The 20,604-nt window shown below is 38.1% G+C and overlaps 1 protein-coding gene across 8 annotated transcripts in view; it reads left to right on the plus strand.

The window, feature by feature from the left end:
- LRBA (LPS responsive beige-like anchor protein) overlaps nucleotides 1-20,604 on the plus strand; it is a 466,837-nt gene that overhangs the window by 415,591 nt on the left and 30,642 nt on the right. For 7 of the 8 annotated variants that reach the window (XM_054824979.1, XM_054824981.1, XM_054824982.1 and 4 more), the window contains 4 exons: nucleotides 7,052-7,141; nucleotides 10,453-10,645; nucleotides 13,379-13,441; nucleotides 16,810-16,965. In XM_054824979.1, coding sequence (XP_054680954.1) covers nucleotides 7,052-7,141; nucleotides 10,453-10,645; nucleotides 13,379-13,441; nucleotides 16,810-16,965 — 502 coding nt within the window. The remainder of the gene's footprint in view (nucleotides 1-7,051; nucleotides 7,142-10,452; nucleotides 10,646-13,378; nucleotides 13,442-16,809; nucleotides 16,966-20,604) is intronic. The other variant, XM_054824983.1, reaches the window with a different exon arrangement.

Raw genomic sequence — 20,604 nt, forward strand, 5'->3', positions numbered from 1 at the left:
GTTGGTTGTGTCTGCTCTGACTAACTGGTTTCTATCAGATTGGCAGCTGGGATTACGCTGCAGTAGACGGACAGCTGCGTGAACTGGAGATTGCAGCCAGGCCGTGCTATGCCTCTGTTTAATATGCCTGGAATGTATATATTCAGATTGCAGCAACTTGCGTGGCCCTGAGGGGGATCTATTTGTATTCTCACAAACTGTGATTACTTCCTGGTTTAGTTTAATGACTGCCATGTAATTGTCGTACTGATTTGTCTGGACAAAAAGACTTCGTTTTTCTTTCTTCTCACAGAAAATTTCTTCATGTAGCTTAAGAGCTGGGTTAGTGCTTTTGTTTTTAAAGGTGTGGAAGGTATCCTCCACTGTGCTCCCTTCTAAACTTTGCTGTGGTGTGAACAGAAGAAAGTATTATTCATATATTGAATCTCCAATAGCTTTGAGGAAAAAAAAAATCCTGGGTAGGGTAACAGCCTCCCCCACCCCCCTCAGGGATCTATAGTAGTTTGGATTTAATAAATAACAAGTGGTTAGACTAGTAACCAACTTCTGAACAGACACCTATGGTATTTTGAGCAGACAGAAGGAACTGAAATTAGGAAAGAAAAAAAGGAAAAAATATTTTTATGCAAAAGATGTGTTTCTTGCAAGGAATCTGCCAGGAAAGAAGAAAAAAAAAACCAAACCCTATGCTTCATGTATCTTCGATGGCTTTCGTTTCTACATTTTTATGTTGTTTTCTTGTGTAATGAGGCACGCTTATACATAGTTTTGTTACATACATCCCTAATGCACCGCAGCAGGCGAGAGTTGTGCGCTCCTTACTTCATCCCAACTTGCTAGCATACTCTAACGGTGTCCCCCTCTGCAGGTTGTTGGCAGTGTTTCTGCCTGTGCTTCAGCTGCGAAGCCCTAAACCCGCGTAACTTCACTTGAAGGAGTAACTGCATTAGTGGGCTCCAGCAGGCACCTTTTATGCTCCGCTTGGTTAACAGAGGGTGTATCACAGACATTTCGCTGGCGTGTTTAATGATACCTAGAGAACTGTACGTAACTCTTGATCGTGTAGTATCTTTTCTTTAGCTTTTCTTCTCTCTTTGCTCCCTTCCCTCCCCTGCCATTTGTTAGATTTCAAAGCTAGCGTAGGCAATTTTCTTTAAACCAGTACATTAAGTGAATAGTGCAGTGATAAAACAAAAAAAATGGAAGCGATTCAATATGAAAGGGTTGATTTGCAAAGTCGAAAGAAGAGAAAGGTTTTTCTGGCTTGGCATGAAGAAGTTAGGCTGCTCATTTGATTTTTAAAATGGTGGATGGGAGTGTGTGAATTTATGGTACTAACATTTGAGCGCTGTATTTTTTTCCCTGGGTCAAGTGTAGTGCAGTATCCCCAGGGCAGGTGTACAGGCAGGAAGCATGTACATCGCCTGTTTCAGAAAACCATTTTGCCCATTTTTCACAATCTCGAGCTAACGGGGATTGTTATGAAACAAGGGGAGACGGTACTACAAAGAGCTTCTCTTCTGTAATCTTTAGCCCGTTTTCAGCAATTTTATCAAATTGTTATGAATCATGCTTGTTCTCTGGCTAGTGTTATCTGTGTCTCTGTAGTCCGTGAGGAATTTAACTAAGAATCTTGCTGTAGGACTGTGACTGTCTTGTCAGAAGAGGTTTTCTCATCACTTGTTATCAGGGCTTGATTTTAATCACCATCCCATGGGGGAAAGGAGCTAGTCAGTTGGCCGCTAAGCCATTCAACTTCACTGTCGGAGGGGAAACCTGTCAAATATTCTGTGTTCTCTGGTGCTGTAAAGCAACATCTGGGTGGAAGGAAAGGGAAAGCAAGTAATCATAATTGCATATTGCTCAAGCCAATAGAAATCACTGAGGAACATGTGCGTAAACCTTTTTGAATATTGAAAAGTGAGGTGGGAGCGGCAGAGAGCCAAAGTAATTATTTTTGCAAGGGCTGTTATTTTCTGGATATAAATACTGGGTAGAAAGATGGAAGATGAACCCAAAACATTTTCTGTCCCTAACACGCTGAAAGGATATGCATTACAATGCATGATGCTATTTCAGCTGGGCTTTCAGATGTCTGGTGATTAAATCTTCCAGATTTGAGAAGTAACTGGAAATAATTCGGTGTAGATGCATAAAGACACACAGACTGAAAGTGGCCTCTTTGTAGCGAATGGTAGGGTTGTAGCTTGTCATGCATTCAGACCGAGGCGTGCATTTTAACATGGGTGTGCTGTGCCGTTAGACTCTTTGGGCAATTTGGTGTTTTGTGTCTGAGTAGGCATGATGAAAGCAGCTCTGAGACTCTAAGGGTCTTTAAATCTAGAGTTAAATGGTGTATGTCTTGCCTTTTAACTATATGGGCCTTCATTTCAGGATTTGAGTTCAAAACTGGAGACCGTTTCATTCTTTCTCTGTGACACTCACTGCAGTTCCCCCTCCACCCGCCCTCCCTCATATTTAATTTTATAGTTCTTTCAGACATAAACATGAAAAAAAGCAATTTTGACTTAGTTTCTGAGTGTTGCTGCAAAGAAAAGTAACAAACATCTGTTTTTACCTTAACTGCATCCATATGTTCAACCTCCCCATCACCCTCCTTCCCAAAAAATTTACAGCCGTATTTGGTGGGTACTGCATACTGTTGAATTAACTTTCCTCACAGTTAGATTAGAGGGTAAGTTCAGAGATTGAAAATATCCATACTAAATAGTGGCCAAAAGCTACATTATAGCTAAGCCAAGTTTTCAAGTTTTTCACTCTTCCTCTTTTGATTTGCTTCCCTATTCCTCTTCTCCCCTTCCCACCCCCCAAGAAAAGAGGAGGTGATCCAGGAGACTTTTTTAGGAACAGGTTATTGTGGTAATCAGATAAATGTCAACTTGGGAAATTTTCTTATGGCTTTCATACTTATAAATGAACTAACGTTTGAAATACCATGTTTATCATATAAGTATGTGGTTTGAGATGCTTACTGCCTGCATTATTGTAAAGGGCTAGTTACCTTGTTTCATTTTATTAGTTCTTGTTGTAGCATCTGGAACAATTCTGGCCTTACCAAAGTTTTGGTTTTGTAGAGGATTAACAGGAAGATGGCTATTTTACTGAGATATTTGAGAGGCAGTGAAACAAAATGTTGAATGATATTATCTTTTACTTTGTGGTATGCAGCATGTTTTCAGAGATTAAAAAAAAATAAATTCCAGAGATTTGTGGAACTAAGGATATCTTTCAAACAAAGGTTATTCCTTTCCAGTTATGTAATGCCTTTCATAGATGCAAAACTAGTTGTGCAAATTTCCCAAATATTTCTGCCTACAGTAATCTACATGGTTGTGTGCTCCAGAGGGATTCAGCAATGTGAGAACATATGCCCAGAAGAAGCGGGCTGTCTCTTAGTAATACTGACTAATGCTATTAATACATTATTCAAGAAAATTAAGAAGCTGGGCTATAATTTTTTAGAAAGACCTTTTGACGGATGGTCATTTTATTGTATATTTTCTGGTAAGTGGTAGGTTGTTTTCTTCAAAGGAGATATTAATTATCTCTCTGAGGAAAGGATTCCCTGCTCCTAGCTGATTTTCTTTGACAGGTTGAACAAAAGTCTGAGTGACATCTGGTGGCTAAAATGCCCTGTATTTCTCTTTTTATTGTTATGTAAATCGAGAGAATGGGGAGTGATTCTAGCTCCACCATCACATGTTTCTGCTGACAGAGGGAGGTCATCTTGCATCCTTCCGTATGCGATCCTTCTGACTGAGACATCACCAGAACATGGAGTTGACGTCTGGATTGACTTTGAATACAGTCTGGGAAAAGGAAGGAATCATTTGGGGTTGCTAGTACACTGTCTTGGTCATAATTAAGAAATGTTGAAGCTAAATAAAGAAATCTTTACCTTTTTTTCTTGGTCATTAACAGGAATGCAAAAGGCTTTTGCTGAAGTCTAGCCACTATGTGTAGACATAATTGTCCAAGTGTTGTTGCCTTTACTCAACAGTTTTTCAAATTTCTTTTGGCTTTCTGCAGACGTGCAGTAAGGAGGACATAGAGATACCAGTGTCTGTGCCTTTATTCTGTGTACAGTTTTGATGAAACCTTGTTACCTGTGGTAGGACATGATCTGAATGTAGATTTTCCCAGTTCTGTTGGCTAAAAGGGAGAGATTGTTTCAGGGGGCTATTGTAATCCTGGAAATGTAGGCTCTTGTATTTTTTTGGAAGGACCAGATGTAACCTAATGGGTTTGAAAGACTTGTTTCTCTGGAACTGTAAATCCCAAACTCAAGCTAGATCATAAACATGGATGTGGAAACTGTCTGTTAAAGCCTGAAAATGGAGAATTTGTGGTATTTTATACTTGGTTTTAATATCCCAGAGGGATTCTCTTCTGCACTGAGGGTGGGTGGTAGACAAATAGCTGCTCTGCTGCTGCTATTGTGTGGTCTAGGAGTGTGATAATGTTGAGCGTCACGTATGTGAGTAAGCAGTGGAATCCAGTTTTTATGTGGCTGGAAGGTGGTGAGCCCCTCTGAGATCTGGTCTGTGGAAAATAGCCTTCTGACCAGTGATCTTTCATTGATTAAAGCAATTGTTCCATGTCAGTTTGGGCTCTTGTTATGGCAAATGTATTTGAAGTGCTCTCATGTTTAGTTTTTCCTTCTTTAGTAGTAGCACTGTGTAGGGGAGTATAGTTTGCAGAGGTAGCATTGGGAATTAAAGGACATACCAGATTTCAAGGGCAAGACAAAATTTTGACTCCCTTTAAATGCTGAACTATTTGGGAATGGAGGTTTCTGTACTGATCCGAAGTCAATATACAACGAAGTTAACAAATCTGAAGCTTATTATTTCCTCATCTAGTTTCATCGCTATCTAAAAGAAATGCATGGGGGTTGTGCTTCAAGAATACTAATTTTGGATAGTATATTGGGTGTATATTTTATAGGAAATAAATAGCAGATCCTATAGACTCTGTAGATTTGCCCTAAAGATTTTAACAAGCACAGGATAACTGACATCCAGGACTGTCTGCATTCTGTTCCTTCTGTGTTCTTCTGGTTCTACCCCCAATGCAATACAGAATTCCCATTTGCTAGTAAAAATATTCCACTCAATCTGCAAGTAAACGTAGGCAAATATTTTTAATCTGAATGTTTTGAAACTAACAGCTTTTTATGGAAAGGGCAGAGCTGCTGACCAGTATGCTGTTGCTTTGATAATGCTTCATGCCTTAAGAGATGTCAAATTCTATGCCCTTCTGATTCCCTTGATATCTTGAGTCACAAAAACCCAGATTTGAATTTTAATGTAGCATGTCTCGTCACTAGGACAGGGGCTCTGATGGTCTTGCTGAGCTTCAGTGTTTCACGAATCTGATATTGCTGTTCCTCAAAAAGTACTCATTGAATCACTGCATTTGTAGTCAGATTTCAGCCAGCTTTTTGATAAACTTACTTATTCCCCAGTTCTTTGAAGATTAAGGTGCTTCCCAGGGTGGGAAGAATGTTAGAATCTGCCCATAGAGTAATTGCAACTCCTGTTCTGGTGAGTTCAGATGTTTCAAAAGCCTTGCCAAATGTAATAAGGTTAAGTGTTTTGGATGGCGTGTTTCCTATCAGAGGATGATTATTTTTTATGAACTTGAAGGTGCATTCTACTTTTGGTTTTGTTATTTCTGTAACAGAAGAACATTGTGTGTCCTAGTAATAGTCTTTATTATCACTGAAAAATAGTTGCTTGTAAGAATAAGATCAGCGTAAGTGATATTCCATTGTCTCAAAAAATTTAATGGGTGGCTAAAATAGAACAGGAAATATAAGCGTAAGGAGCTTCCAGGTATGTTGAACCATGAAAAAGAAGAATCTCTGAGAGAAAAACATGGTGTTCTAATAGCTAAAAAGTGGTTAGTGGTTTCATGTTTTAGCATTCAAGCATCCCATTTAAAACACTTTTTTGAAGGGCCTGATTTTCAGGACTTCTTTTGAAAGTAGGACTTGCTAACGCCTCACCTCAGGTACTTGGCATCACTAGACGCTTTTGAGAATGTAGGGCTCAATGCCCCATCCCACAGAGAAACTAAAGTGTTGCCCCATATGCAATCTGTTAGCCCACAGAAAATGCAAAGTGATTTTACTTAGTTTAGCTCACAATGAAAGAGATTTAGTCTAAGATGAGTGATTTAAGATTTTTCTGTAGTACTAGCCTGTTTCTGTGGATGGTGCAGGGGCCTGGCTGACAAGAAATAACTTGTTGAATTTTAGCTGCTTGATTTTATCTTTAAGCCAGTAGGGCCAATAGGTGGCAACATGGAAAACTAGTTGAACACACCTAGGCAAGAGGAATAAGTTCACACGTTTCAGAATAATTATTTTAAAGAAATTGCTAAGCATGAGATGGTATTTTGAGTATGCCCTGTGAAGAAGTGCTAAAGCATGTTGCTGAAGATACAGAGAAACTTTAAAAAAAAAAAAATTGTGGTGTTATATCTTCACGTTCTCCTTTAGCTGCATTTACTATTAGATTTGCTGTTGGTAGTTTAATGCATCCTAAAGTTGTTTGCTCTTTCTGAATAAAAATGAAAATAAGAAAAAGGTTCATTTGTAGTTATTGCTGTGAAACTAAGCAATGGAGTTTAAATAGAAAGTAGAACACTCTCAATACCTATAGAAACTTTTTAAAAATTAACTTTTGTTTCTGAGTTATGATACAAACAGGATAAGCCAGTGTTAGAAAGGAAAAATGGAGCCAATAAAGAGGGTTTCTGATTATAATAGCTTGTTTCTGTTTAATATCATTGAGCAGGATGAGGTTTTGCAGAGTTTCTCATGGAAATAGCATCCACAGTACTAAAATGATTACCTCATTCTTAGTACCAGTGCCAAGCACTTAGCCCCACAGTGAACACACGGGGTTGATTTTCAACATGAAACAAGCCAGAAGTGTGGAATGACATTTTCAGGTGACAGTTATGGTTCTATTGCCTGTAATTAGCACCTCTTAACATGCAAACCTGCCTGTGCCTTTTCCAGGCTGTTGAAGCTCAAATACGAAGTTTTGGACAGACCCCTTCCCAACTGCTCATAGAACCACATCCTCCAAGAAGTTCTGCCATGCAGGTGGTAAGTACCACGTTAACTCTTTGTGACCTCCTCTTTTGTTCACTTCCTTTGCTGCCTTAAAGTTACAGAACTGGCCACTTTGCTTTTATGTGGTCGTGGAATTGTGTTTATTAAAAACAGCAGATGAGGTACGATTTTGTAGGACTGAGAGTGTGTGCAGTGCTTAACTATCATTTTATTTATTGCTGAAAGGATTGTATTGATTTCTAGTACAGACCTTTTTTGTCAGTGTAATCTAAGAACACTTCATCAGTTGATTTTGTTAATACCATACCTGTACAGGTGAGAGCCAGTCATCATGGAGACAATTTAGTTAATCTTTGGCAGATTCCCCAAGAAGCATGGATTTAGGAGGTGGAACTTCCTTGTCTTTTCCCCAAGGCATAGGTTTTCCCCTAAACCCAGGATTACTAGGAATTCATGAGCTGAAACTTACATAGCAAAGAATGTGACTAAATGTGTTTTGCAGTAAAGCCAGGGTGATAAAATCCAGGCAGCGAGCATTAACATGCTTTCCCTTTTACCTCTACTTGTGTCTAATATAATTTTATTATACAAACTATTATTTTATTACTGATTACTTTCCGTATCATGTTGTGTGCAGTCTGTGGGTCTAGAACATCATTTGTGTTGTCATAGTTCCAGAACTAAGTATGTTAAGTGATATTCTGACAAGTGGAGCAAATGGTCTGCTAATTCACAAGTTTTTCAAAAGGTTACATTCCCTTATTGGTAAGATGGACATTTTACAATGAAATATTAAAAAAAGACATTTTCTTCTTGTATGTTCTGTAAGACATATGTTCCACTCAAGCAGACTCAGGTTATTAGATTGAAAACATATCTGAAGTGCAAAAGGTTTTAGAAAAATTACACAAAAATCTGTAATGTCTCCAAAGTAGCTTACAAACCTGGTGATGTAGGCGTCTAAGAAATGTAAACTTTCTTCTCAAATTGAGCTACTAGCCTTTCTCAAAGGTGTCATGCGTTGTGCCCGAGACTTGCTCAGCTGAGAGTCCCCCCCATCCCCACCACCCTTCCTGCAGCCAGTACATACTGCGCTTTGACAGCTGCGCTGTAGGCGTGCTCCTGCCCTGGGATCCCACGTCCTGGATGGACGGAGCGGATTGTGCTGATTTGTGATCTGCTGGCCCGTTGCACCTCCCACACAGTGTCCCAGGGCTGCAGACCTCTGCAGTGACTTGGGTGTGCAACCCCACGGGGTTCTCTCTTTCACAAGGCTCTCCCCTCCGTCGGGGAGCCCAGGCGCCCTCATCATACAGCTACACGCCATCTGTGTGTCCGTCTGTCATGGTGCCGTGCACTAGGCACTTGCCCTAATTCAGGGGGCTTTGTTTCAGGAAGAGGAGGAACTTGAGAAGTTGATTGTTGACATGTTTGTCAGACCCATTGTTATATAAATAAATTTGATGCCAGGAAGCAGTCTGTGTGGTTTTATCATAATATTTTTCATGACGCTGAATTAGTAAAGTGTGTAATGTGTAATGGAAGAAGTTAAATTCTATGAAGTTAACTATTTCTAGCTCCTGCGGGTTTTTTTGGACTGAGGTACATACAGGAAAAAACCCTTAGTTCTCCACTTGCTCTGACCAGTTTTGTGGTTATTAATACATGATTTTACGATAGCACTATATTGAGTGGTTTTAAAAGGAGTATTCCTGGAGCCAAACACAGTAAGGATGTTTTTTCCTGTCACAATTTTGAATTATTTCTAGTTGTATTATTTACTGAGTTATCTGTTTTCGTGTGTGTGTGTGTGTGTGTATGTATGTATGCATGAATACAGCCGAATTGAAAGCTACCACGTGCTGTGTTAAGTGCACAAGCCATAATATACACCAGGTGTAGTAATTAGCAGTCACACGAAGGCTGCCTATTTGTCTGGGTTTGCTGCTGTTGCTGTATCCCCTTGTGTTTTCAACCATCAGATAGCTGGATTTAATTGAGGCCACATCAGATGAGGCATTACTGACACCTTTAATTGAATGAGCATCCAGGGAGGATTAACTCATAATATTGATTGGCTTTTAGCCACTTGCTCAGAAGGGTGTCTGGGTAGCTTATTAGTTGCTTTTATTTACACCTTTATGCAAAGACTGTAAATAGGAATTCATAGAGCAATATGTTTTTCTAAGTACTCTTAATAACTTTTTAAAAAGGAGTGATAATAAAAATGCAAATGTATTTAATTTTTTTATTAGTTCTGTATAAATATACATTAAATGTATGCACTTACATACACATATATGTAATGAAATATTGCAGGTGGAAAATAGCCAAGAACACTTCGTTAGTGTTCTAATTTAGTTATTAGAAAATTACAAATACTAGAGCAATATGGCTACTGGTGACTAGGATGGTTGTATTTCTACATCTCAAAGGAGTTCTCTTTTTTTTAGGTACGCCACACAATCACAAACCCGTTAAGTTTTGGGTTTCCTCCTTATGTTTGCTATCCAGATCTAAGGTCCTCGATATTTTGTTTTGGCATTTGCCATATTGTTAGAGAGCTTAGTTAAAAAGTTATTAAACTTTTCAACTTATTAAATTAAACCCCTAAAACCTAAAAATATTATGTTGAAAATGAGAGTCTGGATTCATTCCCTCCCTTTAGTATTTCTAGAAACAACGCAGGGTAGTGTCTGTAATCCCGTCCACTTTATATTCTTTACAACTGCATTTAATTATGTTTGTCCTTTGAAACACATTTGTAGTGAAGTCTTCTACTTTGCCTTCATAAATCTTATTTTTGTACACCAGAAATATATACAGAACATATATCTAGTGTATGTGTGTATCTGTTTATTTTAATGTGCTTTCATGTTCTCATCTGGCTTGTAAAGAATTGCAGTCTGCCAATTTATGCAACTTGAGACAATCTCTGGGAGCAGGAATTTCTTTTGCTCACTTTTTTTTTTCTTTTTTCTTTTTCCCCTCCCTCTTAGTTTGGCATTGCTTTCCTTGACATACTATCTCTGCAGATATGAAGGAGAATTCTTTTGGCAGAGATAGGTGATTGGAAACTTTTAGTTTAATCTGCTGTGATCTGTAGCAAATGTTGTATATAGACACCCTGTGCTCAACAAGGCGCTCAAAACATGAAGGTTTTTCTACCTAAAATGGTTGTTTCCACAAGCTCATCTACTGTTACTGCATTTGCTTTTCACTGCAGCTGCTATTGGATCTTGTGTGTTTTAATCCAATCTTCCTTCTCTTGTCCTGTCTGCTTTTCTCCTCCCCATGTTTTCTTTTCCCGTGTTATTTGGGTTCTTGTTGTGTGCACTCAACAGTATCTCCTCCTGCAGAGTCCGTTGATGTTCACAGACCAAGCTCAACAGGACGTTATCATGGTTCTAAAGTTCCCGTCCAACTCCCCTGTCACCCATGTAGCAGCCAACACCCAGCCTGGTCTGGCCACTCCTGCTGTGATCACAGTTACTGCAAATAGGCTATTTGCTGTAAACAAGTGGCATAATCTTCCTGGTAAGTAAATTAAAGTAAGTAGCCTAAGAAACCACTGCCATCAAGCAGTACTTCTGTGGTTTGTTTCCAAATTTGCTGCAGAACCATTTTAAATTTAAAGTGTGAAGAGCAGGCACAGTTTATTGACACAGCATGCTCTTCACACATGGACTTAGTTTCTCCTTAAAAAGGTAATCTGAACTATTGTGTAGTAAAACGTGTAGCACCCAAAAAGGTTTGTAACAACCATATATTGCTTTCCAGGCCATCAGGTGCTATGCAAGAAGACAAAACCAGTATGTCACTGTTTGATTGTGATAAAGTCACACTCTTCCTCTTGAATTTGTTTTTCAGTCAGATGGAAGCCTGAACTGTTTCATTGTCAAAGACAAGTTTTGAAGCATGTAGAACTTGCCTGAAATCTTTTCTGCTTTTTTCTAGTTGATTAAGAACACCATGTTCTGATGTTAAAAGCACACAATGAGAAGTAGAAGATAAAATATATAGGAAGTCTGTATCTTCTGTAACTTAAACATCCCAAAGTTATTAGGTGCTTATGTATTTGTCAGTATGAAAGGAGACCAACATATCCATTTGCATAGCAACCAATCAAATGAATTCTCAAATCCAACACATTTTTAAAGGATAATACAGTCATTCTGTTTTCAATTCTAATGTTCTCTCTCATCCTCCTTTCCCTGACTGTAAGAGTCTCAGGCCCAAGCAGTGAAAGATAGTTTTATTTCAGTGCTATGCAGTAAATCTGGTCAAATGCTTTTGAAGAAAGGGAAAAAAAGAGCTTGTACTCAAATAACTTAAATAGAAGATATTTGCACCGGAGTAATACTCACGTCACTGGAATTCCTACTAAGAAATCTGGACCCATGGTCCTAGATTGCATTTTGAAAAAAGCCAGATGACTCCCACACTTTTTCCTAATTCTTACAAATTACCTCTCAACATTGTACAAATGGAAACATCTATGTATTATTTTACCCACCCAAGAAATGCTAAAAAGGAATGGGGGAAGGGAGGCTTGTCTAGATAACAAGTTGTGAGCAAGAACAATTTACAGGGCTTTTGACATTTGTTTGAAAGGATGGCAATGTCCTCTCATACCTTGGATGTGTGACCTTGGGCATATAATATTCAAGGATTTTAACAAACAGCCTTTGTGGACATACGACAGTCTTGGGTAAAGAAGAGGTTTGAATGTGGTAGGAGTTGATTTTGATTTCCTCCTAAGTCTGCTGGTTGATGATCTGTGAGCAAGCAACTAGTTGTTGAGCGCAGTAATCAACTGTTTTGAGTTGAACAAAACGTTCAGATTTTGGTTTTTCCCTCACCTCTGAAAGGGAGAACAGTAAGTTGTAATTTTTGAGTCGCTATTTTTTCATTAAGAGGCATGTTATACTTGTCTTGCCTTTACAAAGAACTCAAGAAAACCTACAGTTCAAAACAAACAACAGCCAACCAAACAAAACCAAAACTCAGCAAAAACCCACCTCACCCCACCCCTTTGAGAGCACACTGATCAGCTGCAGGCTGTTAATGGAATGCTGTGCTTAAGATACCTGGGTATGGACTCCTGAGACTAGCCTTCACTATTGTTGTCTTCAAATCTGATACCAAAATGAGATCTGCTAGGATTAGAGGGCAGGTATCATTACTACTCCATATGTCCTGCTGTGGGCTTAGCATTGTCTTTACTAATGAGGCATCATGACAAAAATGTTAAGTTGCCAAGTGACCAGTTGTCACCAAAGTGTAATTAAAAATCTCATTCCTGCTTTTGTATATGGGTTTGGTGGCTTTCTGACACCTAATGGCCCTGTACCCAACAGGGCGCCTCCATTTTGTCACATGAATTTCATGTTTTGTTCTGTGTTAGTGTTTCACTGCAGTGGAACTTTGGCTTCCCAATGAATGAATTCATTTCCTTATGAAACCCTTCTGTTGATACTAGTTTACTATATTAAGCTATGGACGGTAGATAGAAAAATCATAGGTGTAAGTATTGAGCCATTATTTTTTGTTCCGCTTCCAAGAATGTCTTGTTGGCTGTTTGGGGAGGTGGGGGGAGTTTGTTCGCTTGTTTGTTTGTTTTTAGTGAGGCTGTGGAAAAAAAGGCGCCTTTTTTTTTTTTTAAAAAAACACTGAAGGAAAATTCAGGGGGTAAACATTTCAGCGGTATGCCAGGTGCCCAGATGAAATGTAGGTTGGCAGAATTATATATTAACTTCTATGCAAACTTGCAAATAAATGGGTTTTGGTGATGGATGAACCCTTAAATACTGGATGGCTATGAGATTTCCCTGTCTGCATCATAAACTGACTTTTTAAAAAAAATGTCCTTTGTGCTTCACTTGTTCAAAGCAGTGCTTAAAAAGTAAAGAGGAAAATAGTATTTGCTACAGTCAGCAGATGGTTGTCACATTTTGTTTTCAGTGCTCTTTACCACTTAATTTTGTTTTGTTGCGACAGGAGAGGTTGCCAGTAAAGCATCTGCTAGAGCTTATGGCTTAGGACCGGAGCTGCTGCTGATGGCATACATTCAGAATAGCACTAATCTAAAATAAATGTTTAATAAGCAGCCCGTGAAAGCACCTGGAAATTTTTTTTTTAATTCAATTGATGCAGAAGAATCTTGAGTAGTTAAAAAAAAAAAAGGACATAGCTTTGATTTATAAAATGTATGTGGCTTCATGTATTAAAAAAATGCAGAGTTTTAAAATCTTCTTTCCTGAATTCCAGCTCATCAAGGTGCTGTACAAGACCACCCTTACCAGCTGCCAGTGGAAATCGATCCTCTCATAGGTCTGTCACTTCCTTCTCTCTTTGCGATTCATTAAGCTCTGTATGGTGGCCCTGAAGTGTAGATTACGGTTGTTTTTCACTTGCTGGTTGCTGGGAATGGAATTTTCCTGATAAACCATTTGCATGCAAATTGGAATGCAATGAGCTGTGGCTATGCTGGTATTTCATCAACTCCCCCTCGTTGGTTTGCCTAATTTGAACAGGCCTAGGACGCGTGTCAGTGAAAATTAATATGGATGCTGTAATAATGTGTGATTGAGAATGTGCATGAAGTACTGTCAGGATAATATTGGATCTTTTCATCACTCAGACTTGTTGATGAGCAGGAGCGAGGCACGTTATGATGAATTGGTGCACTGGTAATGTGATGGAGCTCCTTTGCTGAGGAAATTTTCATAATAACAGTGGGGTTCTTAACTGCACCGTGTTGTGAAAAATAAAACCGTGGTGCCAGAGTTTCATCATTAAAGGAGATCAATCCTTTCTTCGTAGACCTGCTGTTCAGGCTGAGGGGATTAATGTGTAATTGCAAAACGGTTTCAAAGTTGAAATATATTGCCCACTCCATTTTAGTATTGAGGTATTAGTATTCATTTTTCAAGGGTATTGCATCTTTTGATCAGCATCCCTAGTTAAATTTGTGTATGTTTTTCTTTTATTAAAAAGGGGTGGAGGAATGTCTCTAATGACTCAGTGTAATAGATTCAATTCATGACTTTTTATTATAGAGGTTTATTAGTTTAAATAGAGCTGATTTTTCTATTAGCATAGTTAGAGTTTGGTCGGTTCTTCCGTTACAGGCTCAACTTTGGGGAGTGCATACTTGGACTATAATTCAGGAGCCTGTAGCGTGGCAAATGGAACCTTAAATGTGATCAAAACCCGAAAAACTCAAACAGCCTAACCCCAAAATACAAACTAGTTTTAGGAGAGTTCACGGGAGCAAAGACGACAGAATTTGCGCCCCCCCCCCCCCCCCCCCCGCCCCAATTCTTTTAGAGTTCAAACTTAGCTCTGTTTTTTAAACTGTCCATTTCAGGAGAGTAGTTTAAGTGAAAAAGAAGTGAAGTGGCCAATTATAGAAGCATGGAAAAATCAGAGCAAAAATGAACTTGCCTGGATAGGTTAGAATGACAGGTCTGTCAGCCAGTGAGAATTAATTACAAAACTAATATGCATATCACGGTAGGAACTGCATTGTATCGGCCTGTAGATACAGACTGTTGCTGTGTAGCCATTTTGCTGGGTAAGCTCTATGATAATTAAATCAGGAACAGAGTGGGCATATTAAAACATTTTATAGAGCTGATAAAATTAAAATGTTCTTCCAGAGTTTTAAAAATCAATTTCCATCTGAATAATGCAATTTATAATGAGGACATGTGCTGTAATTCTCCTTTCCTTCCTGAAAAAGATTTTATCCAAAAAACGTTTGTAGCAGGCAATGTATATTCTGCTTTAAAACTTGCTATCAAGTAGATCTTAAAAATATAAACAAACATCACAGAAAAAAAAAAAACCCAAAACAAAACCAACATTGCATTGGGCCTGTCTGATGATTTTTCTGCATATTGTGGGGAACATTAGGAAGGAAATAAAAATTTTATTTTCATTTTCATTTTTCATAATTTAAAAATTATAATTCCATTTTCAGGCTTGCCTTTAATTTACAAAGTACTTTGACTTTTGTTTGTTATAAACGCCTTTAAAATTCATATTCACAGTTCTGAAAAATGGTTTCATATTCTCTTCATACAGTGGATCTCAAATCAGCCTTGTGATTACATTGGACAGTTTAAAAGGTTTAAGGGTTTCTTTGTCACTGTTAAGTAGCATCACTGGGTACAAGCAAGTAATTATGTAGATAATATTAAAGGTTTTTAATTGTGGCTAGACACATTTACCTAGAAATGGCACCTAAGAGGACCACAAAATTACACTTTTATGGTTATAGCAGGAATCTTGTTGCTGTCTTAGTCATAAGGAGGGATTCCGGCTGTCCTCATTTTCCAGTTGCGCAGGAGGATGTAAAAGAGCAATGTCTGATATGACATGGGTCCTAGACCTCTTTTTGAAGTGAAGTTTTCTGAAGGTCTTAGCCACACGGAATGTGTCGATCTGCATGGGTTTTCGGGGGGGTTTATTTGCCATTATTTTATCATACAGAACGCTTCACTGCGCATTTATAACACGTTGTTGTTACTCTTTAAGTGGTCCCAACAGCGGTCAACGCCCTGTTAGGTGTTACCTGCAGAGCAAGTGGCAATACCTTGCTAAATTATTTGCTACCCATATGGACAAGACAGTATCAACATTTGAAACGTAGCTACAAGCATAAATAAATCAAGGCTTTGATATAGAGTAAATGGAATAAGCCCAAGGCTTAGGGGATAGCTAGCCCCTGAGAATGGAAAGAAGTGAAAGAACAAAGAGTAAAGAAGAGCACAAGACCAGGACAGAGACAGGTCCAGGGGACCACCTGGAATGGAAGTAATGGTGGTCCAAGCAGTCGGCAGACAAATCCAGGCCCAGGAGAACTTATTTGCCTGGAATGGGAGTCAAGTTCCCTCGGGAAGAAAGCACATTAAAAGTTCTTCCTACAGTGTAGGATTTTTATGAAATAGATATCAATAGGGACCCATATATATATATGCACACACATCAATTAATAAGGACAAAATGTAATATGAAAAATGTGTTCATTAATTGATTCCTGTCCATTCTGTGGGTTCATAATGCAAGATTATCTTGGAGAAATAAAACAGCAGGTGATCAAAGTAGGGTAAATATTTTCTCTCAACCCTAAAGGAGACTGTGGAGATAAGCTGGTTAATTTTTGTGCAATGCTCAAAAAAGTGTGAAATGGTAGTCATGTTTACTGCAGTTGTTCTTTTTTTTAAATTACAATGCTTGCAATGAAATACAACTTGTGTACGGTTTTTAAATCATAATTCCATTGTCCGCTGCATTTGAGCCACTATATAGCATGTATGTACTGTCTTATAATTACATTCCCTTCATTTGTTCTTAATTTTTAATTTCCTATAGTAGAAGGCGGCGGGAAGGAAGCTTATTACATTTTTATGTATCGTTCCTTTTTGCAATCTTTCATTTATATTTGTCGGCTGCATTTGACTTAAAGAAGGGATTTCTTCCATTTCACAATATATACTACAAGGAATTAGCATTGTTCCCAGAAGTGTAATGAGTATTTTATAGTAAAAGTAGAAAGAAAACATCCCTGCCACAAAAAAACTAAGGAACAGCAGTGAGGAATAGCTTTGGCGTGAACGTAAGTTTCTAAAATGTGCTTTTCTTCTCTGAATGTGGATGCTAAAATTTCTTGATTTGTGTGTCTTTCTGTTCAGCCAGCAATACAGGTATGCATAGAAGGCAAATCACTGACCTTCTAGACCAAAGCATTCAGGTACATTCCCAGTGTTTTGTCATCACCTCTGATAATCGTTACATCTTGGTCTGTGGCTTCTGGGACAAGAGTTTCCGAGTTTATTCTACCGACTCAGGTAATGTATTTTTAAAATATGGGAATATCCTAAAAGATTTTTCTGCTCATTGTCAACCTACTGTTTCAAATAAAGAGAGAATGAGGCATGGGGGGAGAAAGTGGAGTATGTATTTATTCCCCCATTAATAATATTTGTCAAATCTTTCCTTACCTACTGCTACTGTGTATTGTCTGCCATTGTTTTTGTGGAATGATGGCAAATGTAAGACAAGGAGCTCTTGTTTAGCCATAGCATCACGCTTCAAATCTATATGACAGGCATGCCTCTTCTTACACTGTAGTTTCCACAAGTAAATGAGTTTTTGTGAAGCTTTGCATACCAGGAGAATTAATTGTTCTTAGAGTGCTTACTTGATTTTAACTCTGGTTGATTTTTACCACCAGAGAATTTTTTTAGAGGGAATAGGGGCAAGCACCACAGAATAAGAACAGAAGTCCTGAAATCTGGTGAAAGAATACTTATGAAAGCCTTTGAAAGCTATGCTGTAATAGAAAAATTGATTTGGAGCTACTGAATTCTTTCATATAACATAAACTGATCGATATATAATGGGCAGCAGTTAAATTAGTCTGTCAGCTGGCGTGTATCCAAAGCGTTGAAGTCATGCATGTGTCATGCTAAATAGAAAAGAATCTTTCAGTGCAAGAGCTACAGGAATTTCAAAAGCCATGGAGCCCCAGAAAAAAATAGGTATGATTTTTTTCCCTTTCATTATCTTATAATGGGAATAGCGACCTCACTGCAAGGTACTTCTTTGGGATTAATGACCCAGTGTGGTTAATGTGTGTGTGCCATCAAGCTTTCCAGTAGGTTATTAATGCCTAGGGAATATCCTACATGTTTGTCATCATTTCTTAAATATATTAGTTAACAGTGTTTTTCACACTTGGCAAACCAAAATATTTAACAACACAGGATGGCCTTTAATGAAATTCTGTTAAGACTAGATCTCATGGCATATTTTAGCATATCTGTCATTTTTGCAATTTCAAAGAAGTTCCATTTACTTCATATTGACTGCCTACAATTCATTATACAGACATCTTGTTAGACCCTTCTTAGTTAAATTTTCTCACTGATGAAAATAAATTTACATAGAACTGTGAATTTAAAGGAGATATTCAGAAAAGTTAGCTGGCAGTAATAAATATTCAGTGTATATTCTTGATTTATATGAATAGAGAGCTAATTCTTTTATGTCAAAGGATGTATTTTACTTTAAAGCTATGGAAGAAACTTGTATGATTTTGGTAGCTTTGTCCTGTACCAGTCTGAGCTACAAATACCTCATTATGTCCCCTGTGTGTAAGTCAGATACACCAGGCATCTCTTTACTACCATAGCTAATTATGGTATAAACCAAAATACTGTTGTTAAAAAGTTGCAGAAGATTTGTGTCTTTTGTGTGTCTCCTGTTCGTCAGTGTAGCAACTCTAGCTCTAGTTTAAATCAAGCGAATTCAGATGTAGTTTATTTTGCTTCAAATTAAAATGAGAATATAGCAGTGAAATACTTACTCTGAAATCGGTAGAACAGCAAGGGAAAAAGGTGATGTGATCAGTAATGCATAATGGCAAGTGATCACAAGTGTTGAATTCAATTCTATTTTAGCACTTAAACAAAAAGGGAACCTTTTTCCTATTAGATTTTGGGTTTGTTTGGGGTTTCTTAACAGGAAATACTTTTAACATAAATCACGGGTTCTCAGCACAGCTAGTATAGCAGACGCACAATAAAACCTTCCTCCAGCAGTGGGAATGATTTCTAGACAGCAGTTTAGATTCAGTAGTGCAGAGACTTGAGTCTTACTTTTCTTTTAATTATTTGTAGCACAGCTGTCAGATAAAACATTAACTAGAAAATTTGTTCTGTCAAAAAGGGATATCTGAGTGCATATGCTAAAGTTTGATATTACTGTATAGAGAGGACAACTCATATTAGAGGAAACAAACAAAAAAATTGAGGAACTCCTATGAGATTAATGATTTTTTTTTTTTACTAATATGACAGAGCAAAAGCTTATTTCTTGTTTTGATGGAATTGATTGAACCTTAGCTGCACAGTAACAAAGTAAAACTAACAAGGCTTTGCATCTGCATGAACAACTGTCAAACAAATAGCCTTGAAAAATGTTTGTTTTCTAGAACAGAACCTATAAACATAGAATATAATTGAAAGAGAGATCTCTATAACTCAGCGATGTTTATAGCATAAGCATGTGTTCTAAAACTATAAATCACCTCAGGTAGTTGAATACCTACGGCTATACAACTGAAAAATATATCCCATAATTAAATTATTCTGAAATCTAAACTATGTAATTGACAACTTGCATTTTCAGGGAGAAACACACGCTTGGTAAGATGCTTTTGTATATTGCCAAAATGAGGTTACGCCATCTGTGAGTGTTTCACTGCTCCTAGCTGTGAAGTTCAGTAATTTTTTCTGACTAAATCCATCGACCGGTCAGCATTGAGACGGGTGGGTGACCCTGCGGCACAAATTAAAGCCCTGGTGTGCAGAAGTGACCGCTATAGAATGCTCTTACAGACTCAGAGAGATGAGCGAAAGACTTGGTCCCCGAGTTACTCTCCTTTCCGATACAAGGTGGATCTGCACAGTAAGTGTACCCTCTAGGGTTTCGCCCCTTCCAGTTGGAAAAGGCTCATGTGATAGTACTTCATCTCACAATTTCTCTTGGAGGTTTATACTTGCCTAATAAGTTTTGTCAGTGTTTTATTTTGAATATGAAGTACAGGTTTCTTTTAATTTGCAGCATGTTATTCTATTTTTTCTTCATGCACTAAAGTAAGTAATTCCCCCCTTTTTTTTTTGTAGATATTCATACCTCTCTCTTGGTGGTTTTTGGGTTTTTTCTTTGATTTTCTCCACTTTAATGCAATTACCTTTTTGATCTTCTGTTATAAATCAGGCTGTTAACGTTATTTTTCTTCTTTCCTCAGAAGCACTCCCTTAAGTCTTTTGTTACCATTAGTGTTATTTAATGGCTGGACAGGAATACAATGCCTTTGTACCACGTAGAACGAGGGCTATGAAATGTGTCCTACTAGCTGTATTATAAGATTGACTGATTGTTTTTAATTCATGCACCTAAATATTTTATTAAGATGAGTTCCAACACTGATATGTGTTACTACTTGTCATGTTACTAGTTATTATTTTTAGAAACTTTTCAGAACATTTTATTTCCAGTACAGTAGTTTGCATTTCCTTTTTCTTTATAGGCCTGTGCTGTCAACCCTCCATCACTCTTTTCCCCTTCTGTTCTTCCTTATTCTTAAGTCAGCCCAAAGCGCATATGGATGCATGGTCATTTGGGCTGAGGAATCTGAGGTCACACATTAACGGCATCACACATCACACTTCCTTGCCTCATTGGATGCGGAATTTGGCCTGGCCCATCTTACCTGGATGGGCTGAGTAGGCACATAAGAAATGTGTGTGTGTGTGTCTCTTGTCCTGTCTCTACCAGATCTGCAGTTGCTAGGCTTCAGCAAACTCCAGTGAGGTGGATATTTAGTGCTTACATTCTCATTTCGTAGGACCACGTACGCTGCTGGCAGATCCAGAAACCAGCAGGAGACACGACGTGTTCGCTGTGTGGGACCCAGCCTC

This window comes from Grus americana, chromosome 4, assembly GCF_028858705.1.
Source record: "Grus americana isolate bGruAme1 chromosome 4, bGruAme1.mat, whole genome shotgun sequence".
Classification (NCBI taxonomy): Eukaryota; Metazoa; Chordata; class Aves; order Gruiformes; family Gruidae; genus Grus; species Grus americana.